The sequence below is a fragment of the Equus caballus genome, chromosome 18, assembly GCF_041296265.1.
Source record: "Equus caballus isolate H_3958 breed thoroughbred chromosome 18, TB-T2T, whole genome shotgun sequence".
NCBI classification, from domain to species: domain Eukaryota; kingdom Metazoa; phylum Chordata; class Mammalia; order Perissodactyla; family Equidae; genus Equus; species Equus caballus.
Window position 1 is genome coordinate 60,366,585 of NC_091701.1, and position 26,685 is coordinate 60,393,269.

General features: G+C 37.8%; 1 protein-coding gene across 11 annotated transcripts in view; it reads left to right on the top strand.

Moving 5' to 3' along the window:
- Window positions 1–26,685, top strand: part of ITPRID2 (ITPR interacting domain containing 2) — a 104,268-nt gene that overhangs the window by 51,787 nt on the left and 25,796 nt on the right. For 7 of the 11 annotated variants that reach the window (XR_011428302.1, XM_070241376.1, XM_023622148.2 and 4 more), the window contains 8 exons: window positions 15,499–15,744; window positions 16,100–16,145; window positions 19,001–19,050; window positions 19,923–19,979; window positions 22,245–22,284; window positions 22,370–22,468; window positions 23,725–23,933; window positions 24,831–25,531. Coding sequence is in view for 9 of the 11 variants with exons in the window: in XM_070241376.1 (XP_070097477.1) it covers window positions 15,534–15,744; window positions 16,100–16,145; window positions 19,001–19,050; window positions 19,923–19,979; window positions 22,245–22,284; window positions 22,370–22,468; window positions 23,725–23,933; window positions 24,831–25,531 (1,413 nt within the window). In the remaining 2 variants the exon portion in view is untranslated. Of the gene's footprint in view, window positions 1–8,805; window positions 8,908–15,155; window positions 15,745–16,099; window positions 16,146–19,000; window positions 19,051–19,922; window positions 19,980–22,244; window positions 22,285–22,369; window positions 22,469–23,724; window positions 23,934–24,830; window positions 25,532–26,685 lie in introns of those variants that run through there. The other 4 variants (XM_023622147.2, XM_023622145.2, XM_023622150.2 and 1 more) reach the window with 3 other exon arrangements.

Consider the following 26,685-nt stretch of genomic DNA (forward strand, 5'->3'; position numbering starts at 1 on the left):
TTTCCTTCTTGGGAGTTACCTGGTTTTGCTGGATAATCACTACAATATGCTTGTTGAGGAGTGTGCCTGGTATGTTTGAGTGAGAATAGTGGTAATTGGATAGTATTCTAAAATGAATAGCTTCTATAACTGCAGTGTTTTTGTTTTTCTTAGAACACAAGCTTGGAATGAGAGCTGAACTGCATTTAAATAAAATTGTGTTAGGAGAGGAAGGCGAGAAGAATGATGAGATGGCTGGTTGCGGACCAGGGCGTAATTTTGAAGAGTACCAATATGCCCTATAATGTTGTCAATTATAAACTTCTTAGCCCGCTTCCATTTCCCAGCTCTGGAAATCTTTAGTAGAATTGAGTTCACCTGCTCTGGTATCATGCAGCTGGATCTGCCTTGAGCATGTGCATGGGGGAAAGAGCAGAGGCTTCTTGATCTAAAAACCTCAGGATCACTCACAAGCATAAGTGTGCACACACTCACAGACCTGTGTACACACACACACAAATGTATATCACCATGTAAAAAGGTTCCTATCTGTCAACTTAAGCCATTTCCTGACTGACCAGGGGAGGTCAGTTCCTGTCAAACTTATTCTGTTCTTCAATCACTGTGGTTACACTCAAGGTAGAAAATAGAACTTTAAGAGCATTTACAAGCTGATTGGGCCCTCTGATAAGGCTTTTGAAATGGATGAAAAATACCAACTTTTAGTGTTTCCAGGACCACACAGCCTGTAAATATAATCTTTCAGAAGTCTTCCAGCATTTAGCTTGTTTTCTTTTGTCTGAGTTTACTTTGTACTTTTGGGATATTAAGAATCGAAACTATATATTTATATGGATAAAGGACTTCATTCTAATTTGTATTCATAACCCAAGAAACACCATGATGAAGTTGTCTACTGCTTTTCATGGTGGCAGTATCATGAATATAACTCTGTTAACTACTAAAACAAGGAACTACTGTCAAAAGAAGCCCTTTGTTATACAGTTAACTTTAACACTGGATAATCACTGTTGTACGGCCTTATTGTTAAGTGCTTTACCAAGTAAGAAAATATCTGCCCATCTTTATATCACATCTTTGTTCTATAATAGGTAATATTTTCTGAGCTAGACTAGATCTTTGAGATCATCCAATCCAGCTAAACAGTGCAGAGGCAGACATTACATCTTATGCATTCCGCAAAAATAATTTTTATGGAGTACTACACAAAGATGTAAAACTATGAATTCTGAAAACAGACGTATTTCATACTGAAGAACAAAAATACTAATTAGAACTTGTAAGTTGATACTTAGGGATGAGCAGTATGTATTATTGACTTGCTCAATGAGAAGGCTGATAAAACTGCATTAGTTAGGATGCTTTTGGCTGTAAGTAACAGAAAATGCAACAAAAGCTGGTTTAACAGTGAGGAAGATATACCTGATATTAAAATGTTTTGAGTTAAGGTGGTCCCAGAGTTGGCTAATTCAACAGCTCAATTACTTCATCAATAACCTAGGATCTACCCAACTTTCTATTTTGTCATCCTGAGTATCTAGGGTTGTCAGATTAAATACAGGCCATCCAGTTCAATTTGAATTTTAGCTAATCAATGTATGTTCCATACAATGTATTCGTTATTTGAAATTTCAAATTTAACTGGGTCCCTGCATTACTATTTCTTAAATCTGGGAAATTTATCAGCATCTTGGCCTTTCTTCATAAGCTAGCTCCACTCATGGTCACAAGATGGCTGCCATATCTCTTAGCATTGTGTAGATGCCAGTATCCAGAGGCATAAAAAGGATTCTGTTGATAAAGAAGATGGAAGAGTAGTGGTTTGGTAGGTAACCAACAATAAATATAGGTCACCAAGGTAAATCTGCACTTTTGTTTACTAAAACATACTTTCCTCTATTATTAAGTAGTTAGTTCTATAATAGTATGTAATTTAGTCTGGCTTCTGATTCAGGGATAGAATTTTTTTTTCTGTAAAAATTTATTTTTTCTTTTTGAGGCTCTTAGAATTGGGAAAGCTCATATCACTCTATCTGAAATAACTAAAATAATTTTTATTGAGGATTCTGAGCTAAGGGAAGACTATGGCTCATTTGCACATTTCCACATTATTTGTGGAATAGTTTCCACGCTATTCCTAGGGCACACATTAGAGCTTCTTCAAGATCCTTGTTGCTGGTTCTTTCCTCCTCCATTGTGTTCATTGTTCTCATTACCCAGGGCCAAATCACACCTCAATTTCCTGTGTTCCCTTCCTCCTTCCACTCTCCCAGCTTTTAAAACTTAGCCATATCCTTAGGGCCCTATTTGTACTTAAGTGATAATGGCTTAAAATGGGCTAGATAAACTAATCTGTGTTAATATTCACTTTGCTAATGTGTTGGGCCTCCAAGGTAATTTAAGGCTTTAATCATTTAACAGTTCAGCCCTTTTAAAAAGCTCTTCAGGAATGCTGCCAATCTAGGTATCTTAGCGACAGGCACTTTTAGCTTACCTATCACTCTCCAGAGGCAGGTGGCTACAAGAAAGTCTGGCCTATATGACTCCACTGCCTGGAGTGTGTTCATTATGTCAGGCTGGTGTCTCAACTTATGCCATCTTACATTCCCTCATCAAACTCACATTGCAGCCACTGGTTTCTGTTGCTGTTTTCTCCACCCCATTTCCTGTCTCATGTTGAGTGATTCATACGTGACTTCAATATTTATAGAGATGCTCCACCCAACACCCTAGACTCATAATTTCTTGACCTTTGCTGCACAGGCCTTTAACTCCTTTGGACTTCAGTGATCTACCCAGTGCCACACCCCAGTGTTACCTAGTCATCCCCAGCAACTCCTCACCTCTCTTAATTACACTTCACAATCAAACTGCCTTAATCTAAGTTCCTGCTCTTTTCAACTATCCCTTCTCCTTACTTCTATCAAACCAACTCTTTGACTTCATAAGGAATCTAAAACCTTAGGAAAATAGCAAAGATTCAAGTCTCTGAGCCCCTCTGCAAGTCTGCTTCCTTCCTTCCTGCCCTACCTCTTCCAGATAGCCTGCCTTCTATGCATTTATCTCATCAACTAATCTCTCAACTTCCATCACATTCAATCCCTGAACTCCTATCCTGGATGAATCTAAAATTTTGTCTTTTGAAAGTCAACACCTATGTACCTAAATCAGGTAAGTATAGTCCTATCATTGCCGGCAGCATCATAAGGTGGTTAAGAGCATGCATTTTGAAGCCAGAACACCTAAACTCAGTTCCTAGTTCCTCCACTTACTAGCTGGGTGCCCTTAGGAAAACAGTATGACCACTTCATGCACCATTTTCTTTATCTGCGAAAAGAGGATAATAATCAGGCATGTCTCATAGCTATATTATGATGAATAAATGAGTTAATATTTATAAGGTGCTTAGAGGGGTATGTAACTGTTAAACAAGCATTTCACTTTGCCCTTGTACTTTTGTTTCCATTTTTAATAACAGCTATTCTAACCTTTCATTCTCTTTTAATTCTCCAAACAGCTCAGGCTCCATCACTTTAGCAGATGATCTGGCTTAATTCTAAGAGTACATATATGACATTAGGTGTGAACTCCTTTAAATTATCTCCCGCTGAAAATTTAACTACATTGGTGCATTTGTATCTTCTTCTCATGTAAGAGAAAGAAATGACATCCTAAGTTAATTTTCTTGCTCTTCTCAAGATCTTATCCCTTCAGATACCTAACTTCTCCTATGTATATTTAACCTTTCTCTATTTGTTGCTGTCTTTAATGAATAAACAAGTTTTATCTGCATGCATCCCGCCTCCACAAAATAACCAAAAATCAACTCTGCATTTCCTTTTAGCTATTTTCCCGTCTTCACCGTTCCCTTCATCAGATGTCTACATTTGCTGTTTCTACCTTTGCCTCTCTCATGACTGCGTTGCAAAATGACAGCAATTGTATGAAGATCTAATATTAAAATTAATTGGGAATAAACTCAGATGGGTCAAAATTTTAGAACTTGGCTTTTTCCCAGCCTTGGCCAGGCATAGATATTCATGCTTTTGAATGGCCATATATTTATATAATGGCTTTCCTGCTCTTTTGTCCTATCTTAACCAATTAATTGTTTTAGTTTGAATACCCTTGCTATTTCCTGTTTCCCTCTTCTAAAAGGAATCAGCCCCACAGAGTCCCACTCCAGTCAAGGCTTCACCTTCACTAGTCTACTACAATTATCATCAAGGTCAACAATAACATCTGCATTGCCAAATCCAGAGGTCAATTCTCAGTCTTCATCTTAATCAACTTTTCAGAAAGTTGGTAGAGTTGATCATTTCCTCCTCTTTAAAACCTTTTTTCAGTTGCCTTTTCCACACCACTTTCTCTTAGTTCTCTTCCTACCTTGCTGGTTGATCTTTCTCAGCCTTCTTTGCTGAATTATTCTCATTTATCTGCCTCTAAAATGTGGAGTACCCCAAGATACTGTCCTTGGATATCTCTTCTTTTCATTCTTAACCAATTCCGCCTTGGTGTCCTCAACTAATATTTTAGACTTAGATACCATTTATGTGCTGATGAGTCCTAAATTTATATTCCAGTCCAGATTTTTCCCTTGAAGTCTATACTCATATACCCAAATGCCTACTCAACATATCCACTTGGATGTCTAACAGGCTTTCAAACTTAACACATTCAACAAATTTTTTGAAAATTATTTTTATTTTTTAAATTATTTTATTGAGGTTATATTGATTTATACCATTGTGCAATTTCAGGTGTACATTATTATATGTCAGTTCCTGTATAGACTGCATTGTGCTCACCACCAACAGTCTAGTTTTTATCCATTACCATACATATCAACAAACTTTTGTTTCTCCCAAAACTCCTCCACCTGAAGCCTTCTCCATCTCAGTCAGGGAGGGTGTGTGAACTTAAGAGAGGGGAACTCTGAGGAACACAACAATACAGCTGACAAAAGAATGAAGCCAGTGAAGGAGACTGAAAAGTATGAGAGTCAGAAAACATAAGGTCAAGAAAGAAATGAGAGGAATACAATCCTGACAAATGCTATAAAGATACCTATAAAAGGAGAGCTGAAAAGGATTGACTGGATTTGGCATTTTAGAAGTCACTAATGATTATTACCTCAGTAGGTTTGCAATAGCTTACCTGGTAAACAGGAAGAGGGCTGCCCAGGATCATACAGAAAGATGGCTGTCTGGTATTAATGACTCCAAACACTCACACACATATACACACACCCCCCTACAATATTTAAGGCAAAGTTTTATCCAGAGTTCCAGCTCTGTAATGTATTTCTGAATGCTTGGAGCTTCATTTCCATCAGTATATTTTATAAGCACCTCATAATCAATATGTCCAATAGTTAACTCTTTTCCTTTCTTTCCTCTTGTTCCCCTTACTCCCAAACAAATTAATGCCAAATAAACAATCCTCCTAAATTCTGTACCATGTTGAATGACGCCAATACCTATCCATTTACCTAAAGTACAAAAAAACCCTTGGGGATCATTCTGTTTCTTCTCCCCAAGCTATTTCTAATCTGTCAAATCTGATCACAGTCCTTATCCCCACTGCTCTGACTTTAGTCTCTATCCATCTCCCACCTCCCATCCCCCACACTAATAAGCCTCCTAACTGGCTCCCTTGCCTGAGGACTTCCCCTGCCCTACTCTTTCAACTATATAGTTACTAGTTACCTTTCAATAAAGCACTTTAGTTAACAAATGAAAGCTGCTTCCAACTTCCTACCAGTAATAATACAAATCCCTTAGAATAGTATACCAAGGCCTTTAAAATTTGGCTGTCACCTACCATTCTAACCTCAGTTTATGAGGTTCTCAACTTGCTTTAACATAAACAAACTGAAGTATATTGCATAGGGTCATGCACATACTTCCCACACTTCTTCTACCTCTGGGATAAATAGCTAGAGCTTTCAAAGTTCAAATAACTTTTTCTCCCTAAATTGCAAATACAACTTGAAAAAATTTGGAAAATCTAGAAAAAAAATCTGTCCAGAATATTGACATTTTAACAGAGCATCTTTATTTCCCTCCCAATATTCCTCTATATATGTACATATTTGTATACTAAACATATAGTTTTGCATAATATTCTCACATATGTTATTTACCTATTCCTTGTCATGTTGCAGAAAAAGAATATCAAACATTACAAAATTTTATTTTAAGAAAAGAAAAAATGGAAGAAGAAAGGAAAAAAAAACAAGGGTGGGGACAAACTGGAGCTATGAATAAGGTTTAAGATGCATACCATGATGACCCACTCATCCACCATGAGTGAGCCACACATTTGGCTCTCAATTTTCTAGTAACCAATGTAAAAACAGAAACTTTGTCAGTTATCCAAATCCCAGTGCCCATGAGATTAAAAAAAAATATCCCAGTAATTTCAACTCTTCTTGGGTAGAAAGATATTTCTCTTGAGATCCTCCTAAAGAGAAGACAGGGTGACATACTTAACTTCTGGGAAGATTCCTTATTAGATAGTCACGGGAGTTGCTGAATGTTTATCCTTTAGAAAAACTTTCTGAATATTGTTTCTCTTCAAGACAGAGTTTTAAATTGTTCTTGGGTGAAATCTCAAAAGTTCAGGTCCTATATTGGGCAGTTGAGACTTGCTTGGAAGACCAGACTTTAGGTCGAGGAGCAACAATTCTCACTTTTTGATCATGAATATGGTTCCCCTTGGGAAAGTCCTTTGAGTACAAGGATGTGGCTGGGCTGGGGATGTTACAGTCTTGGGCTTTTGTATCTAATAGAGAATTGAATGTTATCCTAGAAGGACTCCAACATAAGTTGAATAACATACCCAAGTTTACAGAGATTCTCACTGTCCCCAACCTTGAGTCCTCCCTGGAAATATGGCTAGGCGGAGCTACAGCTTTGGGTCAGAAGTATCAGCTTTACTGATAAATTATAATATTACAGGCTGGTAAGAAGCCTGGATACTAAAATCTTTGTTTTTACATTCTCTGAGTTTTTCAGAAGATTTGATAAGAGAAAAAGCAGTTTTTCTTCCTCTGCCTTTATCAATGTTTGTAGGGCTGTTGAGACAAGGATTCTTGTCCCTAAATATTTCTGTCACTAACTAGATGGCTGATCTTAGGCAGGCTACTTAGAGTTTCGGAGCTCAGTTTTCGTCCCTTGTAAAATGAGAGAGTTATAGTAGATTATTGCCTCTTAGGATTCCTTCCACTTGTGAGTCACAGTGACCCTCTGCCCATCAGCTGTAAGTGAAGAGTCTCCTCTCTGATGAGAGTAAATGATTGCTAATGTTTCTCTAACAGTAGACCTGGAGTACTATGAGACAGTCACATATCTTAGGTAAGATCATGGGCTTTGCAGGGGTAAAGTCTTGATTCCACTCTGCACTTACTAGTACGTGGCTTGGGGCAAGTATTAACCTCTCTGAAGCTCAGTTTCCCTATCTGTAAAGTGAGAATAATACAAGCCCTTATAGAGTTGTTGTATTAAATGAGATGCTATAAATCCAGCCCTAAATACAGTGTCTGGCACAAAGTAGTGCTCAATCAAAAGTATCCATTTTTAACATTGTCATTTCCTTGGGTCCACTGAAATAACTGTTCTTCTTCTTTCTTTCTTTCTTTTTTGGTGAGGAAGATTGGCCCTGAGCCAACATCTGTTGCCAGTCTTCCTCTGTTTTGTATGTGGGACTCTGCCACAGCATGGCTTGATGAGTGATGTATAGGTCCACACCTGGGATCCAAACCTACAAACCCCAGGCTGCCAAAGCAGAGTGTGTGAACTTAACTACTACGCCACCAGGCTGGCCCAATAATTGTTTTTCTAATAGCATTTCTCCAAATTGGTTATCAGCACAATTGCAATTATAGTATTTAAAGGTTTCAGGGTTCCAACTTGGGCTGACTCATTTGAAAAAAACTGGAAAGACATAAGCTCAGGGGATTTTTTAAAAATTAAGCAAAACAACCTGTGTGCTGACCTTTACCCTGTAGTTCTTTTATTTAATAACAGTCTGTGAATAAACACTGCTTTAAGCTGTTTCATTAGTACTAATGTAATCCAGGCCAAAAATACTACCTAATAGCACTAATAAACTTTCTTTCCCCAAAGAAATTTTAATGGGGGTTTGCTTCACTTTTCTGTTTGTTTTGAAACAAGATTTCAGGGAAGTTCTTAGTTTTGGGTTTCCGTCAATAGATATTTCGTCCCTTTAACTTTTGATCTTATGTAGATTATCTTTAAATACAACGAAATGAGATAAAATCATTCTCAGATGGGCAAGATAAACTTTGAAGGCTGTGTAAGTACTTATTTTATAGTTTAAAAACAATTGCTTAACCATAAAAGAAAAGAAAAGGAAAAAAAAATCCCCCAAATGTGGGAAACGAGAGTTCTTTGCTATGTTCTTAACTACAGCAGGAAATATGTGTTTGTTTATTATGACCCTGGTGCTTCCATAGTCAGATTAACTTTCAAACACAGAGTTTTCATTCCGTTTAACCAACAATTGTCACCCTGCCTTGTGGAAACTGATAAATCACAGGGAGTGCAAGGAGAATACTAGCCTAATTACATCTAGTAGATGTCCCCACAGCTTGGGCTAGACTCTTTGTGAACAGGCAACACTGCTAACTGTACTTGCACCGTACAAGGTGTGTTAATCAGTGCCCAGTAACGGGCTGGGTCAACCTGTGTTAAAGGTGACTTTTAGGGATTATCAAACTTTACAGCAAAAGAGTTCTGAGTTCCCATTATATGTTTAAGAACGTCTCCTTGTTGATTCTAGCTTTCTCCTCATTCATGAGATGTGAGCCTCAACTGATCTGTAGCAGGTTGTGGAAAAATAATCACTTGTATTTCTGCTAGAAAGTTCTCTGCAGGATAAAGGGTGAGTAATATGTTCTATAAATAGATAAATAGGAATCTATTCTGATTCATAAATCTTGCACACTTGCATGTTAAGTGTCTAAAATTTATCAAGCCATTGTATAGACTTTTATTATATTAATCGAATTTTAAAAGTTTCTTAGGAGCTAGCTTATTATTTTTGTCTTTATAGCTCTATTTCCTTTAATATTTTGTTTGATTAACCCTCATGGAACGTCACTTATTTTAAAAGCAATTTTAAAGAACTGCATACTGAATTTATAAAAATTTTTTCTTTCTAAAAATTCTACTCTCTACTTTCTAAAAATTGCCTAGAATTATTATTAATCTCTCAAAATGACTTAATCAGAAGAAAGGGATAATTAAGTGTATACATCTTCCAGCTTCTGAATTAAAGAATGACAGAAAGGGGGATTTAAAACTGTCCCTAAGCTATAAGGGATCTCCGGGCTCTGCTCACCATCACAGTGCTGGTTGAAATGAAGTGCCCTTGTTTTGACGTCCTACTTGCTCAATCTTGTACTTTTTGGTTAGTGATGGTAAGGGAAATTAGTGGAATTGAATGTAAAGAATAGCCGAAAATGGTTTAGCAGAATCCTGTCTGAGTCTGGCAGAAACCCCACTCTCTCCCCATTTTGTCCACCCTCAAACTTGCCAAGCCTTGTTCACTTTGGCTTTATTTTAAAAATGCATTTCTGGTGAGTGAGGAAAGGTTTTGTACTGTGTTTTCAATGACTCACCCAAAACAACTCCATTCAACTTGTAAACGGTCCTGTTCTGAATGCAGATTGTGTTTGTTCTGAGAGGGCATGAAGGCGCTGCAGAAGGGAGATTAGAGAAGGGAAATGTGGTGGGAGAGGCCAGTGCAGCAGTTTATATTGATTCAGGTTCAGGCACACATCAGAATTATTTTTTAAAAAAGACATTGTGGGTGTGTGTTTTAAAAAACCATTTATGAGGTCTGTACCATTTAAGGCTTTAAAGATACTTCAATACTAGATCGATCCATGGTTCATCTAGTCACCATCCTCTTTTTTCTGATCCCCATAAAATGTGAAAGGAGAGGTTTACATGTGAACATATAATTCCAAATATATGGATAGTGAAATAATTTTTTAATGTTCTAAATGGCTTCAAATAGGAAGACACCATATATGTAACATAAGAGCTAGAAATTAATCTTAAATTAGGAAGAAAATGTGTATCAATAAATTGATCACATAATAGGACAGTATTAAGATTGGCAAGTGACATCCTCCCATTTTGTTGTGTATATTGCATAAAAATGTTTAATATCAAGTGGCACAGACTGAGCATTTGATATCGATAGATAAACCTCTTTAAAAGCTTTTATGATTCAAAACGTCAGAGATCTTTAAAAGCAGTATTCTAGGACAGGACTGAAATGAAAAAGAAAAAAGGACTAAACTTGAGCATTAAGGTTTTACAGGTGAATTAAAAAAGATTTTGGCTTTTCCATGTGTAATTATGTCCAGTTATGAGGATTTCAAAACCTCCTCTGAGTTGTTTCATGAATTCATAAAACAGACCAAATAAAGCTTTTCTGTTGTATAATGTTGCTTCACTTATTCTTGAAGAAGAATCGATGAGCTATTCCTACCTGTTGCTCAGAAACACCAGAGAATTGAGCCACTGAAAAAACAAGCTGTCTTCAAGGTTTTAGTATGGGGAGGGTAAATTTAGCATTATATGGCAAACTGAAGAAACTGTGATCTGGGAACAGTGAAATGAGTGATAAAATGACAAGTCTTCAATATGCACAAAATCAGAAGGTATATAAACTTACCTAGATTATGTAAATAATTTGCAAGGCAAAGTTCCAGTAGTATTGACACCTGCTTCACCTTCCGGTGTGTACTTGGGAAAAAGAAAAGAAATCAAAATAGCAGATTATTATGTTATGTTAATGCTTACTTATGAGGACACTGAACTAATATAATAATCCTTGAACTTTTGCTAATGTGGAAAAACCCTAAGAATAAGTTTAAATTGTAGACCTTAAATACGCCATTTTACTACTTTAAAATATACATAATGACTAGAAATACCTTAAAAATTAATAATAACTTAAAGGAATACATCAAAAAACCAATCTAAGTCAGACTAACCACCTTTCCTCATAGTTCAATTACATGATTTGTAAATAAACCTTTGAGAGTTTTTGAAGAATTCACTAGTTCTAGGGGCAACATTTTCCTTTCATTCTCTTTTATCCTATTGCAAATTATTCCACTGCTATCCCTGGAAATGTTAATAGGTATATTGAGGGAGCCCAAAAGATTTCATATTGAAATAAATTTTAGAAATACTGGGTTAAACAAAGTTAAAGAGTTTTTCTTTTAAATAAATCTTGAAGACTTCTTAAGTCTTTAACATTCAGTGACTGGGTTGGGATATGGGGAAGCAAGGATATAATATGTAGTGTTCTCCAAAATAATTTTATATACCATCCTTTTCTCCAGGCAACTCTAAAATACAAGATGTTCCTCTGTTTATTTAATCTACAATTCTACTTACTTTACACTTCCCAGCTCCCTTTTGTCTAATAACGGGTGAAAATTCGGTAAGCTGTGACAATACCACTTTCTGATCAAATTCTGAATTATTAATATTTCGATGAACAAAATGAAATTTTTATTACATAAATATTATTGAAGAAACAATACCATAACCTTAGCCAAAATACCAAGTGCCTTATCTAAGCTAACATGAAAATGCCTTAGCTTACTCAGCAAATCTTGTTTTGTAATTTTGAGGCATGGGTTAAGGACTGGAAAAGCAAAAAATAACTAAAGTAATTAGACTGAACATAATGTTTCACTTTTGATATAAGCTTTTCCATTTAAAACTGCCTAATTTAACCAGAGTATGTTTTCTGTCCTAGCCTGAATTTATGCCATTTAAAAAATTCAGCTGCACATAACCAGAGGCACTCACAACTAGAATATACATCTATGTACTGGGGGCTTTAGGGAGAAGAAGAAGAAAAAAAAAAAGAAGAAGATTGGCAAAAGATGTTAGCTCAGGTGCCAATCTTAAAAAAAAAAAAATCCAGCTGCATAAGCATGAAGATAGATGCCATTTACTAGCATAAGAATAATCCCCCCGTATGAAATTGATTTTTGCCTTCTGCAATATAGTAATTTCAATAGTTATATGAGCACCTACTTTATTCCATGTGACACTCACATCACCTTGAGAGGGCAGTTATCATGATTGCTGTTTCACAGATGAGGAACGTGATAGCCGGAGATATTAGCTGTCTTGCCCCAGGCCATACAACTAGAAAGAGACAGAAACAGATTTCAAACTTCAGTCTGACACCAAAGATTGTACTGTTTCCACTACATCATGCTGGATGGAATTATCCACATCTAATATAAATTCATTTCTTCCTCCACCTCATAAGCGTCAGTGACTCAGACGTTATTTTTTTTTATTTTTTTATTAATGTTATGATAGATTACAACCTTGTGAGATTTCAGTTGTACATTTTTGTTAGTCATGTTGTGGGTACACCACTTCCCCCTTTGTGCCCTCCCCCCACCCCCCCTTTTCCCTGGTAACCACCGATCTGATCACCTTATCAATATACTAACTTCCACCTATGAGTGGAGTCATATAGAGTTCGTCTTTCTCTGACTGGCTTATTTCGCTTAACATAATACCCTCGAGGTCCATCCACGTTGTTGTGAATGGGCCAATTTTGTCTTTTTTTATGGCTGAGTAGTATTCCATTGTGTATATATACCACATCTTCTTTATCCAATCATCAGTTTCTGGGCATGTAGGCTGGTTCCACGTCTTGGCTATTGTAAATAATGCTGCGATGAACATAGGGGTGCAACGGACTCTTGAGATTTCTGATATCAGGTTCTTAGGATAGATACCCAGTAATGGGATGGCTGGGTCATAGGGTATTTCTATTTTTAACTTTTTGAGAAATCTCCATACTGTTTTCCATAGTGGCTGTACCAGTTTGCATTCCCACCAACAGTGTATGAGGGTTCCTTTTTCTCCACAACCTCTCCAACATTTGTCGCTCTTGGTTTTGGATGTTTTTGCCAATCTAACGGGTGTAAGGTGATATCTTAGTGTAGTTTTGATTTGCATTTCCCTGATGATCAGCGATGATGAACATCTTTTCATGTGTCTATTGGCCATATTCATATCTTCTTTTGAGAAATGTCAGTTCATGTCTTCTGCCCATTTTTTGATCGGGTTGTTTGTTTTTTTGTTGTTAAGCAGTCAGACGTTATCTTTTACGTAGAGCTTCTGCAATGTGGATTTGCAGTTGGTCTACAATACAGTACTTGTTTGGGAAAAAGTCCTTGAAGAAGCAAAAGACAGAACTCTCCTCATGTGTGGTATGGCATTCATTATTGAATAAATGTACCTTGGGCATTTTTTAAAATCTCAAAGTTGAGAATACAAAAATCCCTTACTTTTCAAAATAGCTTGCTGTTTCAAGGATTTCCTTCTCTATTATTTTTGTACCCTCAACATTTTGCATTAAAAATTATCATGTAGAAGAAAACACACAATTCTGCTATCGGAGATTTGACAATTGTTGTACTCTATTCTGTTACCTGTTGGCTTTTTTTCTTTATTATTCGACTCGGAGGTTTGGTTTTTAAACATAAAATATGGTTCGTTATTGCTTTTCTCAAGAATTCTTTGTTGTTGTCTAAAAGTGTATTTAAACAACAAAACTAAAACATAATAGGCCTTAGAGAAACAACATGAAGCAAATCTTTTGTCCATTGGACTGTCCATTCTAAAGAACATAAAGAACAGAAATTTACTTCAGGAGAACTCTTGTTCCGGGTGGGATCAGTACTGTACGAAAAGTGTTGAGGGGTGCAAGAATACTGAGAAACGTTCTTTGCTCTCTCATAGTTTACAATCTGGCTGGGAAGTCAAACATACCCTCAGAGGCCATATCATTTACTACACAATTCGGTCCCCAGATGAATGATGTAGACATTCAGTTGTTTATCAGGGAACTGGTGACAGGGGAGTGCTGGAAGGATGGTGTTGAGACAAGTTCTGGCTTAGCTGGATCTTGAAGATCACGAAGGTACTGGACAGAAAGAAGTGGAATGAATTTTGAGGCAAGGACATAGAGTCAGCAACAGCACAGAGAGATGACAGAATTGAAGCTGGGAACAGCGGATGGGTAGGATCCGTCGGGGCCCTGAACGGTACTATGAAGGCAGCATATTTTGTTCTCTGTGGCTTTTGACGAGCCCTTTCAGCGTCTCCTCTCTAGGTACTTCCCTCACTTTCTGTGGCGTATCTTTCCCACGGGCAGCTAGACTCTGGCCTATTTCGGAGGGCCATTAAACTGTTAGCTGCGTTTTGCTATAGGACTCTTGAAGGCTGAAAAGTCTTTAAGATGCAAAGAAATAGTGAAATCTCAAGCCAGTGAGATACTGGTATCACCATTCTAGCTCCTCTTCCATTTCACAGTATACATAAGGCCCAGAATATTATGATGGTTTTCTGCAAAGTTAATTTGGACTTTGGATATGATCTTGTGGATACCGGTAAACCATTCGAAGTTTGTTTCTGATTTTGAATAGAATTTAACCGTCTTTCTGCTATGAGATTTAAAAAATAAGAAAAGGGAACGGCTCACATTCATTTTTCAATATAGTTCTGAACCTTGACATTTGTTTCTTGTAGCACCAAAAACCAAGCAAATATATCTACATTTTCCCGGCCATTCTGTGCTCTCCTTTCCTTCACTTCTTTAAGCCCAACTTCAATGTGGAATTTCCAGATGAAAGATTCTTTGTCAATTTATTTTCATACCTAACACAATCACGATAAAGAACCTTCTTAGACATGAAAGTAGTCCTCTACAAAGCTTGGTCTCTTCCAGTTTGGACACTTTGACAAGAAATACCAAACACGCGCCTCTTTCTTTCATCTTTATCCACAACTCCCGGGACTCCTCCTAGAGTAAGTTTCAGCGAGCCCAAGCAGACGCTTGTCCGGACGCGGGGAAGACGGGCGTTTCGTGACACTTGGCCTTACCACAGTTTTTCTGTTTTAGACCGCCAGAGCACAAGTCGAGAGGCAGAAAGATTACTAACAAGCGAACAAATCGCGCCCACTTCGCGGGTCGCGGCGGCGGGCTGGCGGCTCACTCCCCGCCCCGCCCCTCCCCTCCCCTGCCCGCGCGCCCCCGGCCGGAAGGGGGCGGGGCACGCCGTCGAGGGCGGGGCGCGCAGCCGTGCGGCCGCGGGCCAGACCCGGGCGCGCCGGACGGAGGCGGGAGGGGGGCAGCCGGCGCTCGGCTTCCAGCCGCGCTCGCTCAGGCCACTCGCGCTCCCGCGCCGCGCCGCGCCGCGCCAGGCCGGCTTCATGTGAAGCGCCGGCCCTCCGCCCCCTCCCTCCCCTTCCTTCCCTCCCTCCCTGCCCTCCCCTCCTCCTCCTCCTTCTCCTCCTCCGCCTCCTCCTCCTCCTCCTCCTCCCGCGCCCGCGCCCGCTCCCAGGGGCCCCCAGCCCGGCAGGGCGCTGACAGCAGGGGCGGGGGTCCCCGCCGCCGCCTTGTCTCGCGCAGGCTCCGGCTGGGGCCGCGGAGCCCCCGGTGCGGCCATGGACCGGCCCCTGGTGGCGTCGGCGGAGGCGGAGGAGGAACTGGAGTGGCAAGTGGCGAGTCGCAGGAGGAAGGCCTGGGCCAAGTGCCGCAGCTCCTGGCAGGCGTCGGAGACGGAGGACCTGTCCACAGAAGCGACGACGCAGGACGAGGACGAGGAAGACGAGGAGGACCTCCCGGGCGCGAAGCTGCCGGCGGCCGCGGGGAGAGGTCGGTGCGCCCGGCCGGGTAGCGGCGGGGACGCAGGCAGTTCGGGCTGGCGGGCGGGGGAAGTCTTGGGCGCCTTGGGCCACTGCTGTGGGTTCTGGAAGGTCCTCCCGGGCTTGAGGGGCCGAGAGCAGAGGGGACGCTTCCGACCTTTAAACGCGCGCGCTTGGCAAGGCGACTCCAGCGTCAACATAGACACCCCGGTGCCATCGCTTCACTTCAGATGACACCCAGATGTGTTGCTTAGGCTGCATTCTGCTCCCAGTCGATTTTCCTACCTGGGAGCGTGCAGGTTGACCCCACTATGAGAGTCCTCCCTAGGATCGGTAACGAGCTGTCCCCTCGCTCTGCCCCGCAGGAAACGTGCCCAACGAGAAGATCGCGATATGGCTCAAGGACTGCCGGTGAGTCCTCGCGTGCGCCGCTCGCGTCCCGGAGGGAGATCCATGCAGCTGGGACGCCCGAGCAGGGTGACTCGGGTTCTTGGGGGTCCCATGGCCGTTGTAAGCTATAAACCGGAAAGTGAGCCGGCCGATAGCTTCCTCCTTTAAGTGATTAGAAATGGAAGCATGACCGCTGATTATTTGTTGACCGTGTTGACAGTTGTTAGGACTTCAGATCTGATGAATGATGTTAGCATCAGAGATCAGAAACCTAAAACAGATAATCGTGCCGTGTTATTATGCTTGACTTGTTTTTATTCGAAAGGATTTTCACTTTTCACGCAGTATTTTATTTTGCTTTTGTTTTGACATCCGTACATCTGGCATCGAATCGTTTCCCTTTCCTATGTGTTTTAGATGAGTTTAATTTGCTTAACTACACTAACTGGCTTTAATTTTGTTTCTGTGCCTTAATTCTGTTTGGAGGGCTATTGAAACTAGCTCACTTTGTTCTTGTAGTTTACTTCTTGGACATGCATTTGTCAGATGGCACTGGAATTCACAGAAGGGAAGTAGAGCTTTGAAGGCATTCAGACTGCATAAATCTGTTTAATTACATGCTTTGGGAACTGGTACAAAAATGTTTGATAAAGTGCAGAGGAGATGAATCATGTTTCAAGTAAATCTTACTACAGCAAAATGTGCTTGTTTTATAGTTTAATTATTTTTTTCCAACTTGTTTGCTACTTGTAAAATCTCATATGGAGAATGTTGCTTTTTAACTTTTGTTAAGGTGTTTGCTTCTGCACATACTTCTGCCATCTCAAGGGGCTTTTCTTCATCATTACTTTAAGTACCAGACTTTGGGAAGTCTTTTTTTGGGAAGGGAGAAGTGATTCTCATGTATACCACAATATGAACACTTTTCATTACAGAACTCCTTAACCATTATTGGGGGTGTCGTAGACCCTTCTGAGATATGATGAACTATATGGACCTTCTCTCTAAAGATGCACACACAAAAAAGTTTAAGAGCAAGAGAAGAATCACATTATGTTTATTTTATGATGTGTAGGAATTAAGATTGTATAGAGATCATATCAAGTAGACAGGACATAAGTGCATCTCTTAAGATAAATACAATAGACAAATGTTAGCATTCACCAGGACACATCATCTCTGAAAATTCCAGGAGTTTTGTGGCTAATCTTGACATATGTAGGCAGATTCTGTAGTCTGCTGCTCTGTCCCTCATGGGTTTCCTTCCTAGGTTTCCTTCTTGTTCCCTACAATTGCACCTATTCTGTACAAAAGGGGCATTCATTTGTAACGGAGGAAACTAGAACAAATAGTCTTTTAGTGTTGGCTTTATTATTCACAGATTTGACTGCTAGAATATATGCAACTGTATTTTTTTTCTATGACAATTTAGGATCCTTTCCAGAGTTGTGCATCTATCAGCTTTGTACATTCTGTACAAATGATCTGAAGACAGAATTTTTCCCCCGATAAGTTCTCAAATATTCTTTCTTTTTGCTGTCCATATCCTAAATAAACATACCGTGTTGTCTTTCCTTAAAGGGAGTCTTTATTTTGATATCCGGTTTTTTTTTTTTGGCTAGGTGGAAACAAATTGCTTGAATTAGCATCTAAGAAGGGATAGTTGTTGATAGAATTTGGAGAGCAATTGTAAGAGTGAGAGACTTGTTTTTGAAGGAGAATGCGAATTATATCTGCCTATTTGCCATTTTCTATTAGTATATAGGACAGTAGAAACAGCTGCAGAAAGAGTAATACAGTGTTTTGTCCTAACTGAGAAAGTAGCCATCAGGGAAGAAGAATGACTTTTTTGAAAAGCATAAATTAGAGTTTTATTAAAATATATACAAAAACTTAGCTCAAAGCTTTTATTAATATCTTTATGGTAGTTGCTTGTGATTCATTTACATTTCAAAAGCACTAATTTTCAAAGAACTGCATTTGCTTGTATATTTGTTTGCAGAAAGTTTTAACATTTAATTGGCATTTCAGTACCTCTTTGAAACTATGTGAATTTGTAACAGGTATAAATTGTCACTGACAAAAGGTTTGTATCACGAAATAGAACTTTCAAAATAAACAATCTGTTTCTTTAACGTAGTTTTGAGAAAGAAGTGAAAAACATTTCTGTATTAAAAAAAGTTTCTGAGTTATCTGTGTCTGAACTACAAGAAGATGAAAGATGAAAGAACTTTAGTAATGGCTAGTTCTTAATGTTGATTCTAAAGCCGACTTTTTAGTAATTTTCTTTGCAGAGTTAAATGAAGAGTATATGTATTTTTTTAGTTTCAAAGCAGAAAATAAATTTCAAGCTTCTCCATTTATATCAAAAAACATAGTCATTGGGGTAAGAGAGGTCCTGAGTGGTGCTCTAAAATGCTAGTGATAGATTTAACACAGGAAGTTTAAGAAAACTCTTGAGTCTTCTTTCTAAGTAGACTTTTTAATTTTATTGAGGTAAAGATTTGTTTTCTTTTAATTCTGCTTCCTGTTTTTAGGGAAGGGATTGAGGGGAGCAGACATTTTTTTAATGTCTGTTGTCATTCTCTTTTTCTCTTTTTGTAAAGAAAATGCCAATTCATATCATTTGTAATTGCCATTCTTGCTCTTAATTGCTGGCAGATCAGACGTGATTAAATCATTCCTGGGGAAGTGACTTGACGATGCGTATTTGCTTAGTTAGTAGGATATTACTTACGTAATCCACTTACATTCCTTGTGTGTTTAGAGGAGAGTTAAACTGTGATTAGAAGCTTGCTTTGCTAGAACTCTGTAAGTGTAAGGCTGTGCAGTGACAGCTTTCCAACACTAAGCTCTCTATGTTTACGTGGTTTCAGTACCCCTTTGGGAGCCTCACTGGATGAGCAGAGCAGTAGTACACTCAAAGGTAAGAGAAAGCTGCCTTTCTAAATCTGTTCTTTATGAGGGTCCTGCTTCATTTGTCCTCTGAGTGAAAGTCGGTGGATGAATTTAAAAGTGATATTTATGTTTATAAAATATGCTGTTCTGAGAAGCCAAAAGGGAGAAACCTTGTCATAAACCATAAAATAGTGTTGAGTTTAAGCAAATTACCAAACTTTTCTGCAATGTGAAACTCATATTTTTATTATCTAGATAAAGATATAGAAACTAAATGGAAATATGACATGTAAACATAAGGAAAATATATATTAACTAGGTCAGCTTAAGTGCAGCATTTCTTTGCTTACATTAACTGAAATTGCCACACCTGAAATTTTACCACCTGTGCAAGACAGCATTCTAAAGTTCAAAGTACAACAAGAATGTACAGGTAGTGGCAAGGCATATAAAAAACATTTACAGTATCAGAAAATCGAGCTTGAGTTCCTGACTTCATCTAAGGAGGGTAAAAGGAAAGATTGCTCCAGGATCTGGTTTTCCATGAAACTCTTGGGTAAGACATGTCATCAAACTGAGCATCTTCAAAGGCAGAATAAGTATAAAATAGCCTGTAGATTGGCTTCTAACAGCTTTACCTGGCTGCAAATCGTACTTTCTTTACGATAAAGTAAAAGCTTATACTTGCTTCTTGAAACCATAAAATCAGAATAATTTCTGAGTGCATTCTCGTCTGAAACACTTTAACGTATCTTGTACTTATTATGTTTGGGTCTGAAACACTCTAATGTATCTTATGTTTTGCTTGGTCAATTTGTTTTAACTAAAGCAATGGTTTTACACTTACCCGGGGATCAGGAAGACAGAACACCATGATAAATCTTGCACTGTTTCTTGCAGGTGTGCTTGTGAGAAATGGAGGAAGTTTTGAAGATGATTTGTCACTGGGAGCTGAAGGTATATTTGTTCGTAAGAACTGTATTTTCATGTAGTTTTAAAATTAAAGAGAGAAAGGCGAGTGCTTTCAGGTTTACGATCTTCAGAGCCAAATTTAAAGTTCTTGAAAATGGCTCAGACACATTTTACAGAACCTTTTGTGTGTTAATAATCTAGTCAGAGCCTGTAGGAATGACTCTGAAAAACCATTATGGAATGTCCATATGTCTTCCTTGGACTTAAATTCTTAAAGGAACTGTTTGGGGACAAACAATGGTGATAAAACTGAGGGAAGAATTGTCCCGCAGAAGGAAGGAAGCTTAAATATTTATACATGAGAAAACTAAATTGAAGCGTATTTTTAGTGTGAGGTAGCCGTATGTGTGACTTAGAGCTGCAGGCTTTCGCTTTGCATCCAAGTGTCTCCTGTCTTTTCCCTCTTCCTCTTTTTCCAGATTTTTAGAAGATTAAAGGATAAAGACAAAATAGTTACTATAATTTCATTAGAAATAATTATGCTGATGTCTATTGCAGACTGCATTAGCATTTTAAAAGTGTTTTGTGCTATGTTTAAATTTTCACAGATTATATAATCTTCCTGTGAATTCATAATAAAGCTTTCCACAATGTAAAATTATGATTTTTTAAATGATTTTACTGGTATTTTAAGATTATTGGTAGCTGTATAGCTGGGTTATTAATGTTTGCTTTTTATAAAAAAAGAATTAAGGATTTTATTAAATCTTTTTACATTATAAGTTGCTGAATAGTGAATTTATCCACTGAATTTAATATCCTTGATCTTATGATAGATAACTTATTTGGAACCTTCTAACGTTGAAAACTCTAGAATATGTGAATATAGTAGTTTTTATTATCACTGTTAATAGGCTTTCAAGGAATAAACTCTATAAAGAACTTAAACTTACTTCTTCTCAGTCAGTACAGTTGAACATGCCAAGCAAGCCCTTATTAAAATGCATTTCAGTATTACTGTAAATAGCACTTTTAATATCTGCCTTAGTAGTTTCACAGTATGGAATTTTTAAGACTTTATGTTTTTAGAACAGTTTTAGATTCACAGAAAAATTGAGAGGAACGAACTGAGATTTCTCATATACTCCCTACCCCGTTGCATGCCTAGCCTCCCTCATTATCAACATCCCCCACCAGAATGGTACATTTGGTACAACTGATGAACCTATAATGGGGCATCATATTTACCCAAAGTCCATTCTTTACATTAGGGTTCACTCTTGGTCTTGTACATTTAATGGGTTTGGACAAATGTATAATGACATGTGTCCATCATTATGATATCTTATAGCATATTTTCACTGCCTTAGAAATCCTGTGTGCTCTGCCTGTTGGTCCACATTGAGTGATTTTATTGGAGACCAGACCCTAAAAAGGAGTCCCAGAGAAGAGGGGAGCTATTATGTTGCTTCACTGAAAATTATTTCAAGATTATTTTCATTCAGTTAGTAAATATTTATTGAGCACTACATGTTAGACACCTTTCTGGAGGCTGTACAGAGAAACATAAGAAATTGCCATGATTTCACAGATTGGAAATGAAGAAAAAATTCTGATGTGCTGAAATAGATATGTTTTTAATTAATTTGATTCTTTATATTTGCCTATAAAAGTTAACTACAGTAAATTTAACACACTCTAAACTTAACGTTAACAACATTTATCTGTTTAGAACTTGTAAGTCAAGATAAACTTGAAAGGCAATTTTTAAAACGTGGGTTGAAATGAGTAGAAATTTTCAGGGTACATGCATGAAAAATTGGTTGTAACTGGTGTGAATTTTCAGCCTTAAAAAAGCCACATTAGAAATTGATTTATGCTATTGCCAGACTTAAATAATGCTAAATCGTGTTTTTGGTCCTAACATATTCTTTATTAACAGCATTAAAATTTAATGATTAGAACCACATAAACCACATATGCTGTACATCTTATCCTTACTACTTATTTCTAAACTGTCAAAGAAGTTTAATTGGTTGTCTATATATCTTTTTATTTTAAACATTCAGTGGAAGTAGTTAGTTTTACGTTGCTAACAAAAAACAAAAATACCCTCCAAAGGTATTGGTTCTTTTCTTATTGATCTACATACTACTTTTAATGATGCACATTTAATGAGCCAAGATAAAAGTTTGTCGTATTAAGCATTTAGCTATACTATTGTGGATAATTTCCTTTCTTGATGATTGTATTGTTGTAGTTACCGTCCTCCTAACAATTTTGCCCTGTGTTTATTCTTTTTATCTGTAGCCAACCAACTCCATGAAAGTGATGCTCAAATTGAAAACTGGTATGTAACTGTGTTTGTTTTCTTCCTTTTTAAAAATGAACATTTATGAAAATAAGGTTGTATATAATCTAATTTTTGTTTATAGCCATAATATCTTGGCCAAAGAGAGAAGACTGCAGTTTCATCAGAAAGGGAGAAGTATGAATTCCACTGGATCTGGGAAAAGTAGTGGGACAGTCTCAAGGTAACTTATTCTGAAATTATCCTACAATTACCTTCTTCTAGATGACCTACTCTTAGCACTTTTTCAGTCTTGGATTTGGCGTGGTAGTATGAAATCAAAAGGAATCCAAAGGGTTTCATGGATCAGCATAACTGACAGGAGCTTCTTTTTGTTTGTTGTTTTTTAAAAGTAAGATTAAATAAAAAGCAACAAATATGTTGTTAATGCTACTGGTATCCGTTAGTGAGTATTTTGAGCCCTCTCAACAACTTGAAAGAGAAATATCATAGTGGTGTGACTTCTATTCCAAAATCCTCCATTCTGTTAGGCTCTTGAGTTACTCTGCCATAAAAATCAGAATTTCTAATTTAATTTCTAAGATCAGAATTTCTAATTTAAAGCTTGATATTTAAGCAAATTTATCTTTATACTAAAACAAAGATCTTTATAATATATTAATATAAGCAAAACATGTGCCTGTGGAACCAGTTTAAACTGTTATCCAAATTATTGTGTTGGAATATGAGCTTTTTCTCTGAAACAAATTGACGTTTTCTTCTGTTCAAGTTTTCTGCTTCACATTCCCGTTTTCCTCAGTGGGGCTCGGTGTGGATCATCAGTGGCCTGAGAGAGAAGGGATAGTGAATGGTCAATTCCCAGTAGAAGTAGAGCTGGAAGTTACCTTGGTGTAACCTGTGCTCTCCTTGCCTTACTCCTCCTCCTTCCTGAGTGGAAGTGGTTAGAGAAAAGTTGAGAGTAAGCTCCTCCCTCACTTTCTGAGATCAGGTTGTTACCTGTGTTGCCTCTTCTGGGACAGCCAAAGACAGCAGAAAAGCTCAAGTTCCACACAATGCCCGTTGGTACCAAAGTTCTACCAGCTAGTTCCTAGTGTGTTTTCCCTCTCATTTGTTCTTTAATCTGCTTATTCCTTATTCTCCCTCAGCTGTCCTCTAATTGTTTTAGCCACTTTACTGGGGATCTCTTAAAATGACCAAAAAAATAAGGTGAGGAATCAATAAATCTCTTACTGAGTGTGTTCTTGGGGGTTAGCTCTTCTTCCCAGTACTAATAGCTAAAGAGCATGGACCCTTTTTCAGGGTTATTTATCGCATTTAGTGCACAGTGTATAAAGATGCTGAAATAAATAATGGTTTAGAGAGCAGAAGCTGTAGGAAAAGATTTTATCACAGGAAAGCAGGAATATGAATTCATTTATAATGTGATGTGGACTGTAAACTTACTTTATATCTTGATGTTTCTTTTTTCTTTTTTTGTAGCGTTTCAGAATTGTTGGAACTTTATGAGGAAGATCCTGAAGAAATTCTTTATAATCTTGGATTTGGACGAGATGAACCAGATATTGCTTCTAAAATTCCTTCCAGATTTTTTAATTCATCATCATTTGCTAGAGGGATAGATATTAAAGTATTTTTGAGCGCTCAAATGCAACGAATGGAAGTAGAAAATCCAAATTATGCTTTAACAAGTAAGGTTTTTAAATGTCAGCATATTATTTTTAAAACTGTAGCATCCACAGCAAGATGGTCTTATTTTTAAAGACTTACTAATTTCTACGAATAGCACTGGAAATTTAATTATTAAGGTTAACACAATACTTGTTTTACTTATTCTGAATTTTTATTATTCTCTTTATATAAGTTAACTTGCCTATTCTTCCCCTCCTCCCTAATTCTTGACTTATTTAAGCGTTACCTTGTAGAGGAACACTTGTTAGAGTGTAACTTACTCGTAGAACCTTATACTTATCTCCAGATTGCTTTTGTTCAAGAAGGAAAGAAGTATAGGAGGGGCCTTGTTACTGTTAAATGAAGTCAGTCAGTTTTGGGTGCTTTTCATAAAGCTAAGATAGCATAGCTAATTTTATAATTTTTATTCGTATTATATCTTTGCTTATTTTTCTCTGTTGACCAGAAGTGCCAAAACTGAGATCCCTAGGTGGTCCTTGGACTAGCTTTAAGAGATCTGTAAATCCAGTTCCCCATTAGGTCTGAAATATGTACTTATGTATACATTATTAGGAGGACGTTTGGAGGAGTCTTAATGGAGTCCAAGACCTATAAACAGAATCACAGCTGTAGATCCTTAGCTAGTCCTTTCTGTTTTACTCAAAGTTGTCATCATGCTTTGTGCTTTTTTCTGATTTTTTTAAATTGTAAATTCTAGTGCTTAGAGTGAAAAATCTTCCTCCCTCTCCACAGTAAATACAGAGAAATTTAAAGTCTTAGATAAGGAAAAAAATTTGGTTTCATAATCTTTGTGATCTAAGTTCAGTCATTGGAATTCTGAACAATAGTAATGGTTTAGTATATGTATATATATAAACATAAATATATATGTAATTAATGCTTTTTTCTTTTTGTAGGCCGTTTTCGTCAAATTGAAGTGCTTACTACTGTGGCCAATGCGTTTTCTTCTTTGTATTCCCAAGTCTCTGGGACTCCCTTGCAGAGAATTGGAAGTATGTCCTCAGTGACCTCTAACAAGGAGACAGATTCTCCTCCACCTTTAACCCGAAGTAACACTGCAAATCGCTTGATGAAAACACTATCAAAACTAAATTTATGTGTTGATAAAACAGAGAAAGGAGAAGGTACTAGTCCTTTTCCAGCAATTGAAAAAGGAAAGATTCTGAATGTTTCAGTGATGGAAGAAAGTGGTAATAAAAATGATCCAAAGTCTCAAAAAATTGTAAAGAAGAAAGACTCTTCTTCTGTGTTAGCCACAGTTAAAGAAGAAGCGTCAGGGGGTTCAGCAAGTGTGATGGAGATTGCTGACAGTGATCCACTTTCTGATGAAGCAATCAGTAATTTCAACCAAGAAAGTGAAAGTGAAGCAAGTAAAGAAACTCAGAGTCATGGGAATAAACTGGGTGAGGAATGTGGTATTACGGAATCTGATTTAGGGAGTGATTTCAACATGTCCGGCCACGGTGAGCTAGAAAATAGCAGTGAGCTGAAAAATGTCAATGTGTCCACACCTGAAAAAGAGCCATGTGCACCACTGACGATCCCGTCCATAAGGAATATAATGGCACAGCAGAAGGACTCCTTTGAAATGGAAGAGGTAGGTAAAAAATGACAGTCTTATTGCAAATAGTGAGTTAGGGAAAAAATGCCAAAAAATGTTTTTAAAATGAAAGGTGACTAATAGATTTATACTAGAAAAAATCATCCTAATTTTGACTTTTCAGGTTTTTGATTTTGTGTTTCACAAACCAAGAAGTGGTCATAGCACTGTGTGATGTCAAGATAATGGAGGCCTTCATCAGCTCCTCTAAATCCTCTGTCATCCGCTGCTGATACTTGAACTTTAACCCCCTTTCTCTCTCAGTTTAAGATTTTAGTGCCCTGAAAAAGCCCTGAGAGAGTGTATTTAAATTCAAATCAATACGCTGCAATGTTAAAAACACAAGCACTGAAGTCAAACAGGTTTGAGTTCTGTCTCTGCCACTGAATTGCTGTGTGCCCCTGGGTGAGCTTTTCTTTGCGTATCTCAGTGGAAGGGATAAGTGTGAAGAAGGCTTTGAGGATAGGCTGGGTGTGGGACTGGAAGGAACATGAAGATATGTACCTGAAGGGGAGGTTAGGGGGCCTTGAGGAAGGATATTTGAAAGGCCGCTGAACAGGATTTCTGCAAACCCAGAAGACCAATGTTTGCTTACTGTACTTTTTAACCTACTGATGTTCCTGCTAGTTTACATAAATTTCAAATTGGACAGGATAAAAATATTCGTTGTGCTGAAGGTCAGCCAAAACTGCTTTCGAATGGTGGGAGCTGATACTCATGAGTAGGAGCTATGGCTTGGGGTGGAAGCCGACCCTTGTGGCAGGCCCTGTGCTAGGCCCTTGGAGTCCTTTTCTCTCAGTCTCTGGGGCAGGCGGTGGTGGTCTCGTTTTGCACATGAGGAAACTGAGGCGTATACATACTGCTGAAGAGTTGTGGCTGTGAATTATATAATAGGCACTTTTTAAACAAAATTTATTACAGAAAAGTTTTAGTAATAGTTTACAGTTTTAGAATCATGTGGCATTATTTTGAGGAATTGGAAATGGGATCATTGATTCTGCCTATAAATGTCCTCTTAAGTATCTCTCGCATTAATGAAGATTTCTCATTTACTGCAAAATTTCGATTGCTGATGTAGCGATTCACCTTTTTTGTGGTCTTTGAATGTATCTTTTAATACTTAAATTTCAACTAAAAAGTGAAATTAAGGG